Raw genomic sequence first — 21,394 nt, forward strand, 5'->3', positions numbered from 1 at the left:
CAGACTCTGAATTTGACCCCGGGTCTGTCTGGCTTCAGAACATATGCTCTCGCCCCTGGCCGTGGCTGCTCCCCCACCCCCCTAGCCGGCGGCAGCCTCCCCTTGGCCCCTCGGTACCAGAGCAAACATGGGGAAAACCACGGACTCCGCAGAAAGGCCCAGTTCTCAACTTCACCCAGGATTTCCTGTCCCAGGGGAGGATCCCTGCTGGCTGTGGGAAGGAGTAGGGTGGGGACCAGAAGGGGAACAGAAGGAAGCCTAGTGTCAGAACATGTGGGCTTTGGACCAGGTAACAGAATGCATGTCCAGGTCCCCAGCAGGGAGAGGGCTGGGGAGAAACACTGTCAGCTAGACCCATATACTTCTCGGGACCCACGCGCACACGCGCAGTGATCGTGGATCCCCACACACACGGATGCACACGCCTACTGCTTTGTGGGGGTGTGGCCCACAGACACACAGGAGTCTGTGTCGCGCTGCACACATGGGGTTGAGGGCGATTGCTACAAACGAGTATACAGAACCAGCGGCATGGGTACACAGAACCGTAACAGTTCGTAGGTCAGCGCACACGCGCTGTCCGAAGCCCCACACGGGTGATGGGGGAGCAGGAAGGGCATGAGGGTTTGCAGCGGAAATAAGTTGGTTCCAGCGCCTGGCCGAACCCCAACCCAGGAAGCCCAGACCCCTCCACTCCCCACACCCACTCCCCCCAGACAGACCACTGCCAACCACGGTCCCTCTGCCCTCTGCACTTAGAACCCGAACAAATCATGTACAAACACAGACACAGGCCTCGGAGAAAGCTTGCAGCAACTGACATGGACGTCCTCCACGCACATGACACGCAGAAGCCACGTAGGCCTTTGCCACAAGGGTGCACACACGGCAGTCGTGCAGGCACACAGCCCTCCCACACGCACGTCTGAGCGAGACCCTCACGCAAACACGTCTGGGTGCCAGTCACCCACAGGCACGGCCCCGAGGATCCGTGCCTCCAGCAAGAGGGGACTGCAAAGACACACGCAAATCAGACACACACACAATAGGAGTGCACGTGTGCACACACAGCACCCCCATCCCAAAAGGAATTCCCCCAGCAGAGACCACTGGCCCTCCACCTTCTGTCTTGGCAAAACAAGGCCCGGGCTTGCCCCATTAGCTCTCTCCTCTCCCTGGCCTGGCACAGACCCTGCCCGGCCTGCCCCGGCCTGCTCGGGCGGGGCCCCGCCCGCTCCCAGCGCCAGCTGCCAGCTCAGCACAGGGCAGGGTGCCCTGGGCTCCTGGCTGCCGCCCCGGCACGTTGCTGGCCCCACCCCCTCCTCCTGGGCCTGCCGCCTCAGCACCTGGGCCCCAGCCTGGGTTCCACCTCGCCCATTTCTGCAGGCAGCAGGCAGGGCGTCTGATCCCCAGAGCTGGGGGCTAAGAGTGGGGGCAAGACCCTAGCGGGAAGGCCCAGCCCATCCCGAGCCCCCTGGTGCCTTCTCCTTCTTCAGACTGACCTCTCCTCACCAATACTGGATCCCCCCCCAGGAACCGGTAACCTCCTGATTGCCGTGAGCAAACACAGCCGGAGCTTCAAGTCTACCACACCGTCCCCTAACCCACGGACGTCTGTCCATACGCGCAGGCTGTCCGGCACACACACGCAGCCCTGCACGAGCGACCACTCGGTCATCTACACCCCGCGCCCCGGCACGGCCAGTCACACGGAGCCCCGTCACAGACGCACGGCGTCACGCGGCCTTCGTGATGTCTACACGGCCGAACGGAACCGTGCCCTGCGCGTGGCCGGTCCCACAGACTTGCCCAGCCTCACTAGGGGTTGGTAATTGTCCCACACAGCCATGCCAGCTGTGCCCCGAGAGAGCTGGGTCTCGGGGTGCAGGTGTCTGCACACACACACACCCTCACCCCCCCCCAGTGTTCGCAGCTCCAAGACATCGGGGTGAGCTCCATTTTCTCACTGCTCTGTCCCTATTTTGCAGCTATGATCAGCCCGGCCAGGGCGCTGGGAGATGTCACCCCAGAAGCCAGGCCCTCTCACAGCAGCTCCACACCCCCCCCAGACATGAGGAAGAAAAGCAAAATTGGCCAGTGGCTGATTTGCACACAGGACCACAGGCAGCTTCTGGCCGCTGAGGCGGGCAGGGAAGAGTAGGCCGTGGGCCGGCTGCCCAAGGCGGGGGCCCTGCAAGCGCCTGGCGGTGGGGGGCTAGGGGAGGAGAGACAACGACGCAATGGTGGCAGAGGCACCAGGGCGAGGGCCCAAAAAGCCGTAAAGCTCCTCGGGCCACAGCAGGGAGGCCCAGACCTGGCAGGGGCGACAGGCGGAGGTCTGAAGGCCCCAGACTCCCTCCTCTCCATGCCCCTCTCCTCCTCCCTCTCTTGGCTTCAGAGTCAAGCAACAGGGACTAAAAAGCTCCCGCCGGGGGCTTTGGCGGCTGGCCCTGCTCCTTCCTGACCAGGGTGCTGGTCCCTTGCCGGGTTCAGTCTGTGGAAACTCATCCAGCTGCAGACTTAGGACGTGAGTATCTGGCATGTATGGTACACTTCAGTGAAAACGTTGTCTGAAAAGGAAATCCCCCGCTGTGCACAGAGCGCTGTCTTTCCAGGTTGACCCGGTCTGTCTGCGCCTGTCTGCGCCTGTGCCCGGACAACCGCCCCCATAAGTAGTCCTTATCGCTGCTGCCCGAGGCCCTCTGTCCCAGGGCTCACCACAGACGTGCGTGCTCACACACGGGCGCACACACACACACGCCTGCCCTCTCCCCCCTCCCCCCGCCCCGTTTTCCCTCTGGGCCAGCGAGGCTGCAGCTGGCAGGACCAGGGATGTGGGCAGGCCTCCCTTTCATCTAAACAACAGATATTCCAACCACTTGCTCTGCGCCAGGCACGGGGCTACACGATGCGTTCCAGGCAGACTTGGCCTTCCCCAACGTCACCGTCTGTTGGGGAAGCTGCGACCCAGTGGAAAGGGGCCTGCAGGGCAGTACAGGGCAGTGAGGGAGCCCAGCCTTGGGGAGAGTGGGGGGCCGGGGAGGACTGACCGACGGGCCAGACAGGAGACACACACTGCGGGCAGGGGGAGAGGGTCCACTAAGACCGGGAGGTGCCAGGTGGCTTCTTCCAGGGACCTGCAAGGAGCTCAGCGGCGAGCGGGGGTGGGGTGGGGTCCAGGGGGAAGAGTGGGGGGTGTGGCTGCAGAGGTGGTCTTCAGCCAGGTCAGACAGGGCCTTGAGTGCCAAGCTCAGGGGCTTGGTTTTCTCCCAGGAAGGGGTTTAGCCAGGGTGTGACATGATCAGAATCAACCCGGAGTGCTGTGGAAACGGGAGCACTGACGGGGCATGGACACCCGAGTTCTAGCCCTGGCTGTGCCGAGACCCTCAGTGACTTCCCTCTCAGAGCCTCCACAACAACAGAGTACGGGGCCTCTGTGCTGCTGACCCGCAGTGCCAGCTGTGTTCTCATGACGCAGGTGTCCCTTCTTCCAGAGCCAAGAACCCCCCTCTGACACCTGCTGTGCACATCCTCCCGGGTCCCGTCCCCAGCTTCACCTGCCGGCCCTTCCTCAGCATAGTCCTCCCACCCTTGGAGCGGGGAGCCTGCCACCTGCTGGAAAGATGGGAGCGGGCGGACCGGTACCTGGCACGATGGCGCCCTCTAGGGGAGCCCCTGCCACCTCTCTCCCGGAACTCAAACTTCCAGCACCCTGTAGCCGGCGACACACCCCTGCAGGAATAGGACTGCCCCACTCAGCTCCTGGGTGCCCCCAGCTTCCCACCACCACAGCATTGGCCCCTGGGTTCAGGTGTGTAAGGCACAGGTGGATGGGGACTGAAATCCACCCCAAGCTCCACTCAAGGCTGTATCCCCCAGGAGGTTGGGAGATTCCTCTGATCTGCGCGAAAACGCCCTGTGGTCTTGTGGTGGCCTGCAACCCAGGGGCCTCCCGGGTCTGGCTCCTGGAATGGGGAGGAAGAAGCCGTCCTGCCCCCTCTGCTCCAAAGCGGGCGTGGAGCTGCTTCTCCCTGCTCCTCTGCTGCCCCCCAGTGGACATCTGAAGTACTTCTAGTGGCTCAAATCCAACTTCCCCGCTCCGATGGCTCAGTCTTAGGGCCCAGGCCTGCGAGGTCCACACAGGCTGAGCAGCAGGCTTCAGGCTTTCTGTGTCCCTCGGGTCCCCACCACTGCACTGGCGTCTGACACCGATACTGGACTCTCAAAGTCTGGTACATGGGGACGGATGCTGGTGTTGGAGATTTTACAGCTCCTTTTATCACCTTCCCTCAGTCCCTTGCATGGTGGTGTGTGCTCCCTCGCTGTGGGAACCAATTCAAACTTCGTCTCTCTGACCTCAGTCTCCCTACTTTGAACCAGAGCCCAAAGATATGCTTTCCCTGGCTTGTGCGATCTTGGCCAGGAGAGTGTTTTTTCTAAACATTTGAATTAGCCGTCAACACCAAAAAATCAGATTTCATGTAAAAATTCAGATTTCCAATTTGTCGCAAAGTTGAAAGTTCTGGAAACTCTGGATGAAAGTTTAGACCTTGCTTGTCTACAGCAGCGGGGGGGGGGGGGGGGGGGGGTGCTGAGTGAAGAGGCTGCCCTGGGTCCGGCCCCATATGGGCAAGCACAGAAGGGTGCAAAAGGAGGCCCACAGCTCCCCTCCCCTTCTGACCCAGCTCCATCCCTTACTTCGTCCCACACTTGGAGGGGCCTCCATGAATACCAGGACCACTCTTCCAAGGGCCAACTGTACCAACCCAGCAGGAATACAGTGTGAGCTACAAGTGCAAACCACGTACAGTTTTTAGTTTCCTAGTAGCCACATTCATAAAGTAAAAAGAAATAGAATGAATTTGAATAGTATATTTAACCCAATATATGCAAAATATTGTTTCAACACATAATCAGTATTTAAAATTATTCTTATTTTATGTTCATCTTTTCTCCTACTGTCTTGAAGATCTGATGTGTGTTTTATAGTCATGACACATCTCAATTCAGACTAGCCACATTCAGAGTCCTCGGCCACACGTGGCCAGCAGCTGCCTGACGGGACGGGGCGGCTCTAGAGACTCCCCAGCCCCCACATCAGCCATCGCTCAGCCAGGACTAGGTGCAAAGAGGTGGGATCCGGGGAAGAAACCCAAGCAGCTCCAGGGACGACTGGACAGGACAGGGAGAAACAGGCTCTGTGGGTAGGCACACTCCTTTGGCCCCTTGGGCTCCTCAGCGGGGGTGCAGAGCACAGCCCGTAGGTAACAGAGCAGGGCTGCTAAAACCCCTGGCAGGGCTGCCTCGGCCCCAGGTGTTCTAAGTGGCTCTACTTTGCCGGTGTGCTCACCACGCCCTTTTACTGTCCCTACCGTGAGACCGAGTGTCAGCTGCCATTACTGTACGGGCGCCGTCTTCTAATACAGATGAAATGGAGAAAAGGATGAGAAAATGAGAACAGATGAGACAGAGAAAAGGAAAGTAAACTGTCCCTGAGCGTCTCTTTCAGTCTGCAGTGGGAGGATGGAAGGCTGGCATGTTTCAAAAAAGACCGTGGGAAAGCTAATTTTTTGTGAAGGCAAGACTATCCCAACATGTTTTATGTGCCAACGGAGGGTGACTATCCAGTTTCTCGCCCCACGCCAACTTTCCTGCTTTACTTTAGCTGCCTGGCCCCTTGGGCATTTGAATTTTAACCTCCTAAACCAAAAAAAAAAAAAAAAAAAATCTCCAAGTTGCTCACATTCTAACAGTTCCAATAAGCCCCACAGGTAGGCCGGTAGCCAGAAGGAGAGGAAGTGTCAGGGGAACCATCCAGAAGCCAGAAGCTGGCTTTGGTGGGAAAGGCGATCAGCTGGGCACTCCCCATAATGCCCACCAGGGGACACCCGAAGCCTGGGTGAAGTGACCCATGGGCCCCAAGGTGACTAAAGCTGTACTGCCCTTCTCCCTTTCCCCCACCAGGTGGCGTGTGCACCCGCCTGGCCCACTGCTCCGTTCTCTCCTCTAATTCCACAAATTTCTCCTAGGTTCAAAGGGCCTGGGCAGGTCAAATAATCTGGGAAAAGCTTCAGGCTTAGACTCCTTTTTTCCAGTCCACACTCTGCCCCCAAAAGCCAGGCAACCCCAAGAGCATGACTTCTCCTCCCAGGGCCTCAGACCTTGTCCCTCACCTATAGAATGAGAAGTGAACCTTCCTCACAGAGAAGCAGGCGAGGTGGGGTCAGCACTTTGACACCTGTAAGAGGAAGAAAAAGCTGGGGGGGGGGAGGGGCCAGAGAGGGCAGGTGCCTGAGGACCCCTCTGCCTTAACGCCAGCCCTCGCAGCTTCCCGAGCCCCCCCCCCAGTCTGATGGGGAGTGGGTGCCCTGGGGTGAGCCACAGACACAGAAGGGAAGACGGAGGGAGAATTCGTCCTGAACGGGCTCCTGAGGGAAAGGGCAAGCATCGCCCATCTACGGTCCACACAGCTCTTCACATACAGTACTGCGCTCCCGCTTAACCGCCCTGGGACAGCGTGGATTGTCCCCATGTCGCTGGCAAGGGGAGGCAGCATGCTCACAGTCACAGACCGTGTGCGCGGCAGAGCTGGTCTTCTGACATTCCCCCAGCACCCAGCCCCGCGATGGATTCAGCCACGCGTCCCTACCAGGAGACGCCAGCTTCCTCTTCCTAAAGCACCTTCCCCACCAGTTCCTGTCCCTGCTCCCCACCAGCAAAGTTCTCCAGTGACACCACTGCTGGTGGGGTCACGTACGTCTCTCTCAGCTCAGCATGCCGGGCTTCCAGGACTCATCAAAACATCCAGAAGATAAAATGGCAGGGGGAGAAACTATCTTGGTGAGCACAGAGTCCAATAGCTCGGTTCAAGAGGGACCAAGGCCCGAGAAGCGAGAGATTTTCCAAACATCCCAGAGCAAGTCAAGGGCAAGATGGGGCTGGAAGCCAGGGTGCTTACCTCAGTCAGCACTCTCTGCTCATCTTCTGGGCTCCTCTGGCAGCTCTGCCCCTGAGACTATATGAAGATTGGCTTCAACTAAGAGTAATAGCAAGACCCAGAATGACGGTGGCTCAGTGCAGATGGAAGATTGTTTCTCTCCCAATTTCCAGACATGGAAATAATCTGTCCAAGGCTAGTGTGGCATCCCCTGGTGCATGGACCACGTCTCATCTCTCCTTCACTCTGCCAAGGATGGCTTTCGTTCCCCAGGGCGCCTCATGGTCCAAGATAGCTGCTGAACTACAGCCATTCCATACACATTCATGTCAGCAGAAAGAAGGGGGGAAAGAAGCGGCTCACACTCTCTCCCTTTGAGGACACCTCCCAGAAGTCGCACCGTCCCCTTCCTCTTCTAGCCCTTTGTCACATGACCACGGTTAACTGCAAGGACAGGAGAAGTATGCAGTCTTTATTCCAAGTAGTCATGTGCCCAACTACAAGTGGCGTTCTAATTACTGAGGAAAGCGGGGGAGAACAAGAATTGGGGACCACCAACAGTCGATGCCGCCCTAAGTCACCACTGAGTCCATCACGCTCAGCGACTCCTCACCTTGCCAGGTGCCAAACGTCCAGTCGTCTTCCACCCCGTGCCCGACAGTGTCTGCCTCACGCCAGGTGCCATGACTGAATGAGCAAAAGGGAAGTTGGCTTTTCTGGTTTTGCATGGTTTTCCCAGGCAGGCTGGAAGTAGCTTGAGGCCCAGGACCCTGTCTTAGGTGTCTGTGGATTCGCTCCTGCCACTCCTGTCCCCACCCTCGGGGCACCAACCACACACTGCTAGGCACATTTACGCCAAGCCTGGCCCCGAATCTGCCCTCCCCCTTCCCCAGGCACTTATAACAGGCCGGATTGCTGCTGTGGGGCCAAAGCCACTGCGCAGGGAGACGCTTTCAAAGACCAATACAGGGGCGCCTGGGGGGCACAGTTGGTTAAGCGTCTGACTCTTGGTTTTGATCTCAGGGTCTGAGATGGATCCCTGAATCAGGCTCTGTGCTCAGCGGAAAGTCTGCTTCTCTCTCTCCCTCTCCCTCTGCCCCTCCCGCTCGTAGGCTCTCTGTCTCTCTCAAATAAACAAATAAATCTGTTTTAAAAAATAAAATAGGGGCACCTGGGTGGCACAGCGGTTAAGCATCTGCCTTCAGCTCAGGGCGTGATCCCAGCGTTATGGGATCGAGCCCCACATCAGGCTCCTCTGCTATGAGCCTGCTTCTTCCTCTCCCACTCCCCCTGCCTGTGTTCCTTCTCTCGCTGGCTGTCTCTATCTCTGTCGAATAAATAAATAAAATCTTAAAAAAAAAAAAAGACCATGGTTTAAAAAAAATAAATAAAAAATAAAATAAAATAATAAATAAAAGACCAATACATCAGCAGTTTCTGAACTAGGCATGGACGATTTGATCTGTTTTCCCCAAAATGAAGGAGGGTTTTTTTTGTTTGGGTTTTGTTTTTTGTTTTTTTAGATTTTATTTTTAGGTAGTCTCTATACCCAGCGTGGGGCTTGAACTCACAACCGTGAGACCAGGAGTCAGGTGCTCCTCTGACTGAGCCCGCCCGGCGCCCCCAAGGAGGGGATTTTAAAGGCTTGAAATAGTAGAAAACAAATAAAAAAATAAATGACCATCCATACAGAAATGGCTCGTTTATTCTCTTCTTTAGTAATTTTTTTCCTGACCACCTACTATGTGCCTCGCTCTGCTGGGTACTGAAGGTCACGAAGAACTAGGCAGGTGCGCTGGGTCCTGCCCCCATGGCGCTTACAGTCTATGCGGCATGGCTCACGTGAATAAGATACCATTACAGATGAACAGATGGTTACATTCTGCAGGGGAAAACTACAGGATACTTTGAGAACTTATTAGAGACATAGCCCATCCTGGGCGGGCCTGGCTGGCTCAGTCAAAAGAGCATGTGACTCTAGGTCTTAGGGCCGTGAGTTCAAGCCCCATGTTGGGTATAGAGAGTACTTAAAAACATAAATAAATGAAAGAAAGAAAGAAAGAAAGAAAGAAAGAAAGAAAGAAAGAAAGAAAGAAAGAAAGAGAGAGAGAAAGAAAGAAAGAGAGAAAAAGGAAGGAAGGGAGGAAAGGAAAGAAAGGAAGAAGGAAAGACCCAGCCTGTGGTATCTAGAAGGCTTTCCCGTGGAAGCCGCACTGCGGGCACTGTGAAGAACAATGGGAACTCCTAAGAGTGCACAGAAAAGCACCGTGTTCCAAGAAGACAGAACAGCGTGTGCACAGGCCCGAGGAGAAGGAAATGTGATGGGAACCAAGCTCTGGAAAGCCCGCACCACAGAATCAAAGAGAACCCAGGAGAGAGTGTCCAGGAGGATGCGCGAGGAGCAGGCAGAGGCCGAGGCGGCCCAAACGGTGGGCCAGGGCAGGACGTGGGGCCTTGTCCTGCGTGTCAACATGAGGGGCTGCGAGCAGGAGAGTAACCAAGCCTGATTTGTACCTTTAAAGGAGCACTCTAGCCAGGGGCACCTGGAATCTTCTGTGAGGCAGGGAATGTTCTATACGGCAGGTGGGAAGGTAAGCACAAATCTTTGAAGCACTTTCTGCCTTTGACTGCACTTCCGTTCTACCCCAGCAGGAAAGGAACAAAGGCTGTGTTCTCTGATTGGCCAGGCCGGCTCCTCCACTCCTGAGGGCCCAGAGAAGAGGCGCGGTGACTGGCAGGCCCACCAGAAACACAGGCTGCAGCTGGAAAGGACAGTCCCTGAAAAGAAAGGGGACGCAGGGGGAGTGGCCAGGTGGGGGGCAGAGTTCTGTCACCAGAAGGGGGAAGGGCTGCTAGGTAGACACAGCGGCTAACACCCACCAGGATATGCAAAGAAGCGGTAGAGTGGCCGGCCCTGGGGCCACCAACCGCGTTCCGCCTTGCTGATCCCTCTGCCTCCCTTCCCTTCCTCGCAGGCTACAGTTCCCAGCAGCCTCCTCCCTTCCCACCACCTTACACTATGGTCTGTCTGGCCTCATCCTGAGCCTACTTCAGACTCCCCCAGCAGAGGCGATTACCGGCCATCCTTGCCCAGGTCAGTCACCTTGGGCGGGCAGAGCAAACCCTTAAAATGACAATGTATGAAGAGTGGCCCACAAATGCTTGGAAAACTCATTATTTTGTTCCCAGGGGGGTGAGCGGTGAGGAACAACGCCTGATTTATCCGGAACGGTCAAACATGGGCCTTCTACACCCATAGATTTCCTAGAAAACTAAAATTCAGTCCCATTAAGAAAACAAGTTTCTTTTCTAATACCAATCAAAAATTTAAATGTACATCTACTTTGACTCAGCAATTCCAGGAATTTTTCAGATATCCTCACCAGGTACGATATGCCACGGACCCAAGCTTATTAACTGCAACTTTGCTGACATAGCAGAAGATTAAAAAGACCCACCAACTGAGGATTGGCTACAGAAATTGTGACACTTGGGGCGCCCGGGTGGCTCAGTCGTTGAGCGTCTGCCTTCGGCTCAGGGCGTGATCCCGGCGTTCTGGGATCGAGCCCCACATCAGGCTCCTCCGCTGGGAGCCTGCTTCTTCCTCTCCCACTCCCCCTGCTTGTGTTCCCTCTCTCGCTGGCTGTCTCTCTCTCTGTCAAATAAATAAATAAAATCTTTAAAAATAAATAAATAAATAAAGCATAGTTTTTTTCAAAAAAATAAGTAAATAAATAAATAAAAAATAAAAAAATAAATTGTGACACTTTGTCCTGGAATTAAAATTTAAAAAGTAATAAAAAACAATTTTTTTTTTCAATATGGGGCGCTTGGCTGGCTCAGTGAGTAGAGCATGGGGTTCTTGGTCTCGGGGTTGTGAGTTCAAGCCGCACATTGGGTGTACGTTGAAGCTTCCTTGCTTACTTACTTACTTACGTACATATATACATATACAGCAGCTCCTCTGTAAGTGGAATATTATGAGGCTTTGAAAAAGCAAGAGGCAGCAATTGACGCCTACTATGGAACAGATTTGGAGTGAATGCCAAAGCACATATGGGACAACGCCCTTCGTGAAAAGCATACCTGTATGCGTGTACATACCTAAGGGACGGTATATGCCGCAACTCTACCTGAAATGAATTATAGGAAACAGGTCACGTTAGTGGCCCTCTGGGAGAGAAGCTGGGTAGCTGGTGGAGAAGGAGGTCCCTTAGAACTGTGTGCAGGGGACATCATCTATTAGAAAACAAAAACAAGCTTAAAATTGTTCAGCTGTGTATGCTGTACAGATGATAAAGACCTAGTATTGTCCAAAAGCCCCGACCCAAGCGTGGGACACCACTTCCGTCACTTACGGGGTAACCTCAGGCAAAGTCTCCGTGCATAGAATGGGGGTTTTCTTACCCGCCCCACAGGATCAGGGGAGGCTGCAATGTGATGAAGCCGCAATCTGCCATCAGGGAGGTATTGAAGAAATGTTAGCTTCCGTCCTCCCTCGGTGTCGTCTGAATGAGAACTGGGTGGCCGGCTCTTGTATTTGGTGTCCCCTGAGCGCTGAGTGTCCTTGATCACATAGTAGGTACACGGTAACCTGGAAAGGAAGGCGGGCGAGGGAGGGAGTTCTCCTGGGAGCTTTCCTGCCTTTCCCTGAGCAAACACCTGGGGTGTGGCAACGCCAGGAGGCTATTGGTGGGGCCCTTGGCTGCCCCCGGCGTGCCCACCGCGTGGGGGCAGGGCCTGATAAGACAGGTGGCTGGCTTCAGGGAGGATTGGGTGGGGCACAATTTAAAATATTGACTTGGGGCCTCAGGGGGCAGGAGGTCCCGCTCACAGGAACCGAAGGCTGGTTAGGCTGTAGGTTGTGATAAAAATGAATTTCTTACTTCAAGCTGTTGCCAAAATAATCAGAGAGATAATGATGTTCTAAATAAGGGTGCCTAGTTTGATCGTGGAAGAGGGAAGTCCTTTACTGTGACAGAGTCCAGAACTCTGGGCCGAGCCCTGGGACAGCTGGGAAAGTAGGTCTGGGGTCAGTCCGGAAGCAGCTCCCTTGAGATCGGTGGCCCGGGAGATATCCAGGGAACCCAGAGGCTGGGAAGCCAGGGATCTGGGGAGAGGAGCTCTGAGACCCTACCGCAGGGCCAGAACTGGGGAGCTTCCTGCCGCATGCTGTCCCCACAACGGTACTCTCTGCATGTATTTTACGCTCCCTCGGTGCTTCGGAAAGTCAGAACTCAATAAGGGCTGGTCCAAACTTAGCCCAGCGCGAAGGGGTCCGGGGGTCCGCGAAGGGGTCCGCGTGTCTGCCTGGAAGCCCGTGGTGGTGGCGGTGCAGCCGCCGGCCAGGGATGGCCTGTCCCACCCAGGTGTGTCCTAAACCTCTGGCCCTGCCCTAGACCGCGGAAGCTACAGTTTCAGCAAAGATGGGCAAGCCCCTTCACACACTTCACCGAACATATACACACCCATATCAGCACAGCACACCCTCCACGTGCAAACACAGAATGTACACACCCTTCCCACACTCAGCTGTGTGTGTAATAGAAACACTGCGGGTAGGGGCGCCTGGGTGGTGCAGTCAGGCATCCGACTCTTGGTTTCAGCTCAGGTCATGATCCCAGGGTCGTGAGATCGAGCCCTGCGTGAGTCTGCTGGAGATTCTCTCTCCCTCCCCCTCTGCCCTCCTACTCGAGCTTGCTCTCTCTCTCTCAAATAAATCAATCTTTAAAATATTTATAAACACCGCGTGTCAAAGGGTGGAAATGAGTGGCAAGGATCAGTGTTAGATGGGTGCAACCGTCAGTGGAACAGGCCAGCTTATCAATGCCGAGTCCTATACTATCTTGGTTTCTAGAAATTGTGGGTGTGACACGTCCAATTGCTATGAATGGACTCTGGGCTTCTGAAGGGAGAGGAAGCCTGGGATTCCTTGCTCCCCAGCTGCAAAGGAATGGAGATGGTAAAAAGACATCTGTGGCCACCAAGGAAATGCCATGCGCCTGGCTGGGGAGGAAGAGAGGCTTAGGAACCGCAGAGTATAAATGCCAGAGCTTCCTCTCTCCTGCTGGGCCAATTACTCAGCCCCACGTGCAAGCAGTCCTACGAGGTCTACAGAAAGGAAACTGAACTCTGTCCTGATAATAGCATCCAAAGCCCGCCTGCCTGCCTCAAACGGTTTGTTGCACAGAGAAAATGAAACTGGGTATTGAAGAGCACACTAATGACCAAGGTGTCATTGGCTTTCAGCAAAGAAGTCTCTCCGGGAACAGCCTGGAGAAGGTCAGACTTTCCTCCCCAGTGCCCCCCCTCACTTCCTAGCCACTCCCCCCGCCCCAGCTTCTGAGTCCCAGGAGAGGCCTCCTGACCCCCTCTCCCCCACCCCACGGACAAGGGCTGCACACAGCAAGTGGGATTGGCAGGGCCAGCTGAGGCTTTATTTGAGAAAAGACACTTGAATTGGCTTGTAGTTGGGGACATGGACAAGAGGGGGTACCCAGGGCAGTAGACTCCCCTCAAGGGTAGGCTGAGGACTGGGGCTGAGTCTTAAGTTGGGTTTCCTGTTCCCGATGCTCCCCTGCACAGCTCCTTCCCCCAAAGGCTCTATGGCAGCCACAAGAGCCGGGAGGCTGGGAGGGACGGCAGTGGTTGTTCACTTGGACAGGACATCAGACGACTCGGACACCAGCTTCCCATCACGGGTCTCGATCTTCTTCACGACCACAGCCTTGGAGGAGCTGCTGCGGCTGAAGGAACCAGCAGGGCCAAAGCTGGACTGGAAGGAGCTCAGGCCATAGTTGAGGCCAGGGCTTGTGAGGCCCCCATAGGCCGAGCTCAGGCCACCTGGTCAGAGACAGAAGCAGCCCTATGAGCACAGAAGGCCAGGCACACACCAGGCTCCATGTCACCTGTTCCCTGCCACTCCCTAGAGAATCCCCAGGGCTGGGGAATCGCCCTGGCTCATTATTTTAGGATGGCTGGGGAAAACCAAGAGCAGGGTAGGACAGAGCTTTGGTTTCTTTTGTGTTGTTTTTTTTTTTTTAAGATTTTATTTATTTATTTGACAGAGAGAGAGACAGCCAGTGAGAGAGGGAACACAAGCAGGGGAAGTGGGAGAGGAAGAAGCAGGCTCCCAGCAGAGCAGGGAGCCCGACATGGGGCTCGATCCCAAGACCCTGGGATAACGCCCTGAGCCAAAGGCAGACGCTTAACAACTGAGCCACCCAGGCGCCCCTAGGACAGAGCTTTGAATTAGTTACGTGACCTTGGACAAGACCTCTAAGAGGGCCCAGCTCCCTCACCTGTGCAAGGGGAAATGTACAGGAGCCATGTAAAAAGGCCCCGCCCTCCTGCCCTGCAGCCCCGGGCCGGGACACTCACCTGAGTAGCCACTGCTGGTCTTAGTATGGATACTCATATTCTGCATCCCAGACTCCAGCCTAGAACCCGGGGGATACACGGAACATCAGAAGCAACTCCCGGCCCCTGTCCCAGGCCAACAGGACTCCATTCCCACCCCTGCCCCACCCCTGCCAGGTCCCAGGGCTGGGGCACCGGGGCCAGTCAGAGACCCCAACACCCACCGGCTCTCCTCGCCCTCCAGCAGCTTGCGGTAGGTGGCGATCTCGATGTCCAGGGCCAGCTTGACGTTCATGAGCTCCTGGTACTCGCGCAGCTGCCGGGCCATGTCCTGCTTGGCTCGCTGCAGGGCGGCCTCCAGCTCGGCCACCTTGGCATTGGCGTCCTTAATGGCCAGCTCCCCGCGCTGCTCGGCATCCGCGATGGCAGCCTCCAGGGCAGCCCTCTGTGGGGCAGGGGGACAGGTAAGCAGGTAGAGCAGAGTCTGGTTGCCTCCTCCCCCGGTACCTACCTTCCCTTTCCCCTCTATCGGGGACCAGAGCCTCTCCCTGACCTAGACAAACCAACTCCACCTAGCTCAAAGAAAATGCTACCAATAGGCTTCAGGAAGCAGAACAGGGAAATCAGGGCAGCTCCCAGGCACTTCCTTTAAAAAACTTGTCACCCTCACCGGGACACCATGAGGCATCATCCCCAGTGTTAACTAGCTGGACCACATCTCCGCTTTCTTTTTTTTTTTTTTTTTTTAAGATTTTATTTATTTATGTGACAGAGACAGCCAGCGAGAGAGGGAACACAGCAGGGGGAGTGGGAGAGGAAGAAGCAGGCTCCCAGCGGAGGAGCCCGATGTGGGACTCGATCCCAGAATGCCAGGATCACACCCTGAGCCAAAGGCACACTTAACAACTGCGCTACCCAGGCGCCCCCACATCTCTGCTCTCTAGACTGCCGTGAAGCACTAGAACCTGACCTTAGCCTGATATGTAAGACAGATCAAATAAAGCAGGCTCAAGGGAACCCATCCTGGAGCCTAAGCTATCTGTCCCACCCCCCGTGGCCCCTTGTCATGGCCCCAGGGACCTCCTCAGCACCCTTTGGCCTCCCGGGAGCAGTCTAAGAAGCTGAAAGTCTGGTCTAGAATTCCTTTCCTGACTCCCAGCCCCCTCACTCCTTGCTGCATGGTCTGCTCTCACCTTGACAGGTGCAAGGATCCTCTCCCAGCCCCAGCCCAGTCCAGCCCATACCTGGTTCTTGAGGGCCTCGATCTCAGCCTGGAGTCGGCTGATGCTCCGATTCATCTCGGAAATCTCCGTCTTCGTGCGACGGAGGTCATCCCCGTGCTTCCCGGCCAGCGTCTGCAGCTCCTCATACTGTGTGAAGAGCACCGTGTGAGGCAGAAGTGAGGCATGTGCCCAGCTCGTCTCACCTCACCCCTCCCCCCCCCACACATACACACACACACACATGCCACTGCTGGCCTTCTTCCAGACCTCCAGACACACGGACATCCCCGTCTCCCCAGCACCCACTCGGCAGGCCCAGCTCACAGCAGGCGGGCTAGGTTGAAACCCTGCTCCCCCCTCAAGTACTACGGCACAGAACCGGCCGGAGGGGGGGGTCAGCCTAGCGACCCTGCTCTCCACCTTGATCTGGTACATGGCCTCGGCCTCGGCCCGGCTGCGGTTAGCGATGTCCTCGTACTGGGTCTTGACCTCAGCGATGATGCCGTCCAGATCCAGGGAGCGGCTGTTGTCCATGGACAGGACCACAGACGTGTCTGAGATCTGGGACTGCAGCTCACGGATCTCCTGGGGAGGGGGGACGGCGGGGGGGGGGGTATGAGGCCCTGTCCTTGCACACAAGGAGCCCCCTTGGCAGAAGAGACTTCCTTAGGGACAAGACAGGGAGACCAGCAACACAGGAGGGTAGCAGGTGGGAGCTAGGGCTAGGACGAGGGGTCAAAGGCCTAAAACCCAGAGGGATGTACAGATAAAAGGAGGCAAGGACAAAAGGCTACCTGGCTCCAGGTGAGTGACCCAAAGGGCAGAGCCCTTCCCCACTCAGCTGCCAACATTGAGCCCCTAAAGGGCTTGCTACAAGGCCCAAAGCTCAGAACAAAGGCTCCGGGGACAGGGCAGGTTCAAGCTGCAGCTGGGTCACCACTCTGTGTATGACGACCTTGGACAAGCTATTTTGTTCCCGAGCCCGTTTTCTCATCTGTGAAATGGGGTAATAAACCCTCCCTCACCCTCACGCAGGAGAACAGCCATGGTGGGTTATCCAGTGGTGATACCCTGTCTGCTGCATGCTGGGGGCTGGGAGGAGACTCTGATGGGGCGGGGGCGGCCCCTCAGTCTTCCGCCCCCAAGAACGTACCTCTTCATACAGCTGCCTTAGGAAGTTGATCTCATCAGTCAGCCCTTCCAGGCGGGACTCCAGCTCTACCTTGTTCATGTAAGCTTCGTCCACATCCTGGGTGGGAGGGGAAGGGGGGTCTCAGCTGAGTGCCCACACACGACCGCCACCCGGGGCACCCAGTGGCACCCAGTGGCCCAGACATAGAACCTTCTAACTAAATGACTTTCCCACCTCACTCTGCGGCCCGATCCCCCAGCCTCTGCCCCATCACACCTGTATCCCCAGCCCAAACACATTTACCTCTGTCTCCTGCAGCCCTCCTCCTCCTTCTCCCCCTCCAGGAAGCCTTCCATGGCCACACCTCCAATTCTGCTCCATTTTCTTAACCATGTCCCAACATCAATGTCCAGAGTTCTGTCCAAAAGCACCTAACTACCCCTCTGTCCTTATCTGTCTTTCTACGCTGTATGCCTAGGGGGTAGCAAAATACCCCATTCCTTGGACACATTTAGGGACAGAACCCAGAAAGCCTTAGTCCAAGTCTCTAAGCCCCGCCTCCTGTGTCTCGTGGGGAGGGGTGCTCCCTCACCTTCTTGATGAGGACAAATTCATTCTCCATGTCTGCACGCTCTTTGATCTCCTCCTCGTATCTGGTGAGGAACAGACTTACAATCAGAGGATGACGGCAAAGGTGAGGTTGTCCTGAGTATTTGGGGAGGCAAGAATATCTAGGAAATTCAGTTCATGAAGATGCAGGATATGAGGTCCTTCTGCCTCCACCAGCCACTCTCCCTCCACCCCTAGCCCAGGTTATCGTCAGCCAGTGGGGAAGCCTGCAGCAGGACACCCCTCTCCGAATCCATGAATACACGTTGGCTCAGGCACATGAAGAGGCTCAGCAGCGGGGACTGACATGAGACCTCAGACGGAACCTTCTGGGGTGTGCTGGAAATCGAGGGTAAGGAATAAACAGGCCCAACAGAAGTATACCACGGAGGCCTTTCCCATCGTAGATTTACTATGTAAGTATTAACATATAATTTGTCGTCCAAATCTGGACAGTTCTGAGATTGAAAGGGGGTGGGCACTCTTAACAACTATGCCTGGACAACGGGCATAAAGCTAGACTGTCCTGGAACACCTGGTCCTCCGGTCACCCTCCTTAGACAGGACTGCCCGGCCCAGCAGGCAGGGGGGCCCCCAGGTCTCAGGCGGGGCCGGGGACGTCAGTCGGGGAGGGGCGGCGGGGAGGAGGGCGGCTCACTTATTCTTGAAGTCTTCCACCAGCCCCTGCATGTTGCCGAGCTCCACCTCCAGCTTCAGCTTCTCCTGGCCCAGCGTGTCCAGCTGCCTCCGCAGGTTGTTGATGTAGTTCTCAAACATGTTGTCTATGTTGCTCCGGGCGGTTTTCTGCTGCTGGAGGAGGCCCCACTTGGTCTCCAGAATTTTGTTCTGCTGCTCCAGGTGCCTCACCTGCATGAGGGAAGAGCGTGCAAGGAGGTCCACATCGGGCCCGGGCGGGAGTGTGGCAGGGGAAGCAAGCACGGTCTTTTCCTCTAACCCACTTCCAGAACCCAGAGAGCTGGTTAGCTGCTCTGGGAGGATCCCCAGCGGCCTGAAAGAGGCAGCGTAGTGAGTGGAGTAGGGAGCCAAGGCCCCCTCGTGCTGGGGGGCGGGGGAGAAGGGGGACGACAGGCAAGTGCGTGGACGGAAGGGATGGATGGGCTGGCACAGTGATGTTGAAAGGGTATTGGCAGAACAAATAGGTCTTGTTTACTTAGACTGTGTATTAATAGCCAAGTTTCGATTCACACTTTATATAAGATTGAAGGAATGTAGTGGCTCATCAAATATTATCGTCGTCATCATTACTATATGGAGGGGCTTCGAGGCACTCCTACAGATCACAGAGAAACTTCAGCCCTTCGGCCCAGAGAGCACTGGCCGGAAGACCTAGGTTTGAGCCAAAGGCTGCTACTAACCGGCGCTGCACGACTCTGAGTTGCTTCCCCTCCCTGAGCCTGGGTCTCCTCAACCCTGCAGCGGCCTAGAGCAGCCCAGGCAGGCCCTTTCAGGAGCCTATCTCTGTGCAGATGTCACTTGCAGCCAGAGAAGAGCAGAGAGACTAGGCCCATGTGTGCAAACTGAACACTCCCCTCCCCCACGGCACTCCCTCTGAGATTTCTCCAGGGAGGCAGAGGTCTCCCCCACCCCCACCCCACCCCACCCTTGAATCCACAGCCCTCTCCTCCTGCCCCAAACACAAAGGTCCTGGGTTCCTTGGGCTCAAGGAATCCAGATTTTAGGATGAAACTAAGGCATGGTAGAAAGGAATTATTTATTTGTTTGTTTGTTCATTTATTTATTTTTAGACTGTATTTTTTAAGTAATCTCTACAGCCAACATGGGGCTTAAACTCACCCACTCTGAGATCAAGAATTACACACTCCACCCACTGAGCCAGCCAGCGGCCCCAGAAAAGAAATTTTTAAAAGAAAGAATAATAGAAGGGTTCCAAGAGCAGGAATGCATTGTCCTTACCAAAGTCGTCACTTTTTTTTAAATTGAGGGACTTAAAAGAGAAGACAGTCTGAAGGGTGCAGTCTAGATGCAACAAATTCTTCTCTACAAATCCTTTTCTTCCCCGGGTCATTCTGCCCCAAAATTATAAAAAGTAAATGATTTTAATATTTAGCCTTAACGGACTGCTTAACATGGGCCAAGCACTCCTAAGCTCTTTACATACATTATATGCTTGAATAGGCAAAATCTCTTTGAATTAGGGATTCTCACGCCCATTTTATAGATGAAATCAGATTTGGCAAGCACAGCCCGAAGAACCAGGAATCCCGACTCAGAGCCTGTGCTTAACGACTCACTGTGAGGACCCCAGAGCTAACAAAACGCTGTCAAGGAGTAAAGTCAAGGGTGCTTTTTGCCAAGGAGCCAGGGAGCCCTCCATAAGTGGGGGTGGGAGTCCCTAGGGGACTCCAATTCCTGAGGACGCTACTCTGCCCCAGGATTTGCCTCCTTCCCTTCCCACAATGCCTGCAGGAGCCAGTCAGCAGGGAGGGGCCCAATCCTCCGCAGCGCTGGGGCCCCTGGGGCCCCGGAGGCAGCCACCACCCGGGCTGCAAAACCCGGCTCGGAGCCTGCCCTCGGGAATGCGGAGCCAGGCTGGGGCGGAGCCGGGGTGGGAACAGTGAAAGGGAACAAGGGCCGAGTGGGGAGAGGGGCGTTGGCGGACAGACGCCTTATTTGAGGCCATAAACTCGGGCCGAACAGGACAAGAAAGCTGGGCGGGGTGTCCAACGCCCGCAGACTTTGAATCCTGGATAGGCTTTCCCGAAGCCAGCACCTGGCGCCCCCCCTCACCCCGACCCCACCCCCAGAAGCTAAGAGCTGCCCAGGTAGGGGAGGGCCGCCCCGAGACCGAGGGCCTTAGCCCCTCACCCCAAGGTGGGGGGCGAGTCTCTGCCCCGCCCGGCCCCGCCCACCCCGGGTTCCCAGGGCAGGGGCCGGGTGATGACTCATCTCGGAGCCCCCACACTTAGGGCCTGGAATGCCAAAGGCCTCAATCAATATTTGCCCGCTGAGTCAAGCCACCCGCTTCCTAATTCTACAACCCTATCAAACTCTATTTAAACTTAAAGAAAAAAAAAAAAAGGCAGAGGGACACCTTTGGGGAGCCCTTGGGGCAGGGCCAGGGAGAAGGGTTAACCTAGAGGAGGGACCTCCCCGTCCCCCTCCCCGCCAACAGCTGCACAGCTAGGACTCTTCCAGGCTGAAAGCTTCGTAGACCCGCCAGAACTCGGGTAGGGGTGTGATGTGTGAAGGAGGAAGCCTCAGGGTTTAGAGTCAGGAGCCGCCCGGACCCTCTCCCCCTAGCTGCCCCGGCCCAAACCAACGTGCATGGGAGGACTGAGTCATGGTTGGAAGGGAGAGCGCTGCCAGGGTGGGTGGGGCCGGCAGGTCACCAGTGGGGAGCTGGGGACGTGCCCACAGCCAGGGCGACCAAGACACAGGCCGGGACCCTCGGCCAGCCCCGGGCACTGCCCGCCCCGCGGGGGGTGGGGAAGCCCTCACCTTGTCGATGAAGTTGGCAAACTTGTTGTTGAGGGTCTTGATCTGCTCCTTCTCCTGGGTGCGCACAGCTTGGATGTTGGGGTCCACCTCCAGCTTCAGGGGGCTCAGCAGGCTCTGGTTCACGGAGACAGCCGTGATGCCCCCCGGCCCCCCGGCCCCGCCGTAGCCCCCGACCACACTCAAGCTGCTGCTCAGGCCACCCCGGAAGCTGCTGCCGCTGCCGCCCACCCGGGAGAAGGCGGAGGAGCTGATGCGGGAGCCAGGCCCGCTCGTGTAGGAGCGGCTGCTGAAGGCCCGGGGGCCGGAGCTGGACATCTTGTAGGACTTCTGGGTCACCCTGATGGACATGGTGGAGGCCGGAGTGGAGGCTGGAGTGGAAGCGAGTAGGCTGAACCTGACCAAGGTTGCAGAAGAAGCCGAGAAGCCGCTTCTAGGTGGGAACCGTTCCCCAGGGTAGGCCCTTTATAAAAGAGAGCCCAGCCCAAGGGGAGGATCCCACAGGTACCTGAGTGGCTAGGCCCTGAGGGGGCTGGGCCTAACCCGACACCTGCCACCTACAGGCCGGACTCAGGTGGGGGCAGCAGAGAGCTGCTCCCACCCAGGAGCCCACCCTAGCTCACCCTGCCCCGGCTCAAGAAAGAAGGGATTCTGGAA

At 56.2% G+C, this 21,394-nt stretch overlaps 1 protein-coding gene and 1 long non-coding RNA gene across 2 annotated transcripts; both read right to left on the reverse strand.

The window, feature by feature from the left end:
• Positions 1–8,624: 8,624 nt before the first annotated feature.
• LOC148107820 (uncharacterized) lies at positions 8,625–11,666 on the reverse strand. Its single transcript, XR_015721693.1, has 2 exons — positions 11,345–11,666; positions 8,625–11,176 (listed from the first exon to the last, which is right to left on the reverse strand). It is a non-coding gene; the product is annotated as an uncharacterized LOC148107820 (long non-coding RNA).
• A 1,681-nt stretch (positions 11,667–13,347) lies between these two features.
• On the reverse strand, positions 13,348–21,192 carry KRT8 (keratin 8). Its single transcript, XM_045800979.2, has 9 exons — positions 20,741–21,192; positions 17,919–18,127; positions 17,244–17,304; positions 16,673–16,768; positions 15,940–16,104; positions 15,541–15,666; positions 14,521–14,741; positions 14,318–14,376; positions 13,348–13,780 (listed from the first exon to the last, which is right to left on the reverse strand). The coding sequence occupies exons 1-9, from the start codon at positions 21,086–21,088 to the stop codon at positions 13,590–13,592; spliced, it is 1,476 nt and encodes a 491-aa protein (XP_045656935.2). The 5' UTR covers positions 21,089–21,192; the 3' UTR covers positions 13,348–13,589.
• Positions 21,193–21,394: the final 202 nt, after the last annotated feature.

Source organism: Ursus americanus, chromosome 25 (genome assembly GCF_024610735.1).
Source record: "Ursus americanus isolate L20-20 chromosome 25, mUrsAme1.1.p, whole genome shotgun sequence".
NCBI classification, from domain to species: Eukaryota; Metazoa; Chordata; class Mammalia; order Carnivora; family Ursidae; genus Ursus; species Ursus americanus.

Bases quoted from the DNA above. Each gene is read 5' to 3' on its own strand.
- KRT8 (XM_045800979.2), bottom strand. From the start codon at position 21,088: ATGTCCATCAGGGTGACCCAGAAGTCCTACAAGATGTCCAGCTCCGGC. The intron at 17,305-17,918 runs GTGAGCCGCCCT...GTTCCTCACCAG, and splicing joins GTGGAAGACTTCAAGAATAA to ATACGAGGAGGAGATCAAAG. The intron at 15,667-15,939 runs GTGGAGAGCAGG...CTCTTCACACAG, and splicing joins AGGCCATGTACCAGATCAAG to TATGAGGAGCTGCAGACGCT.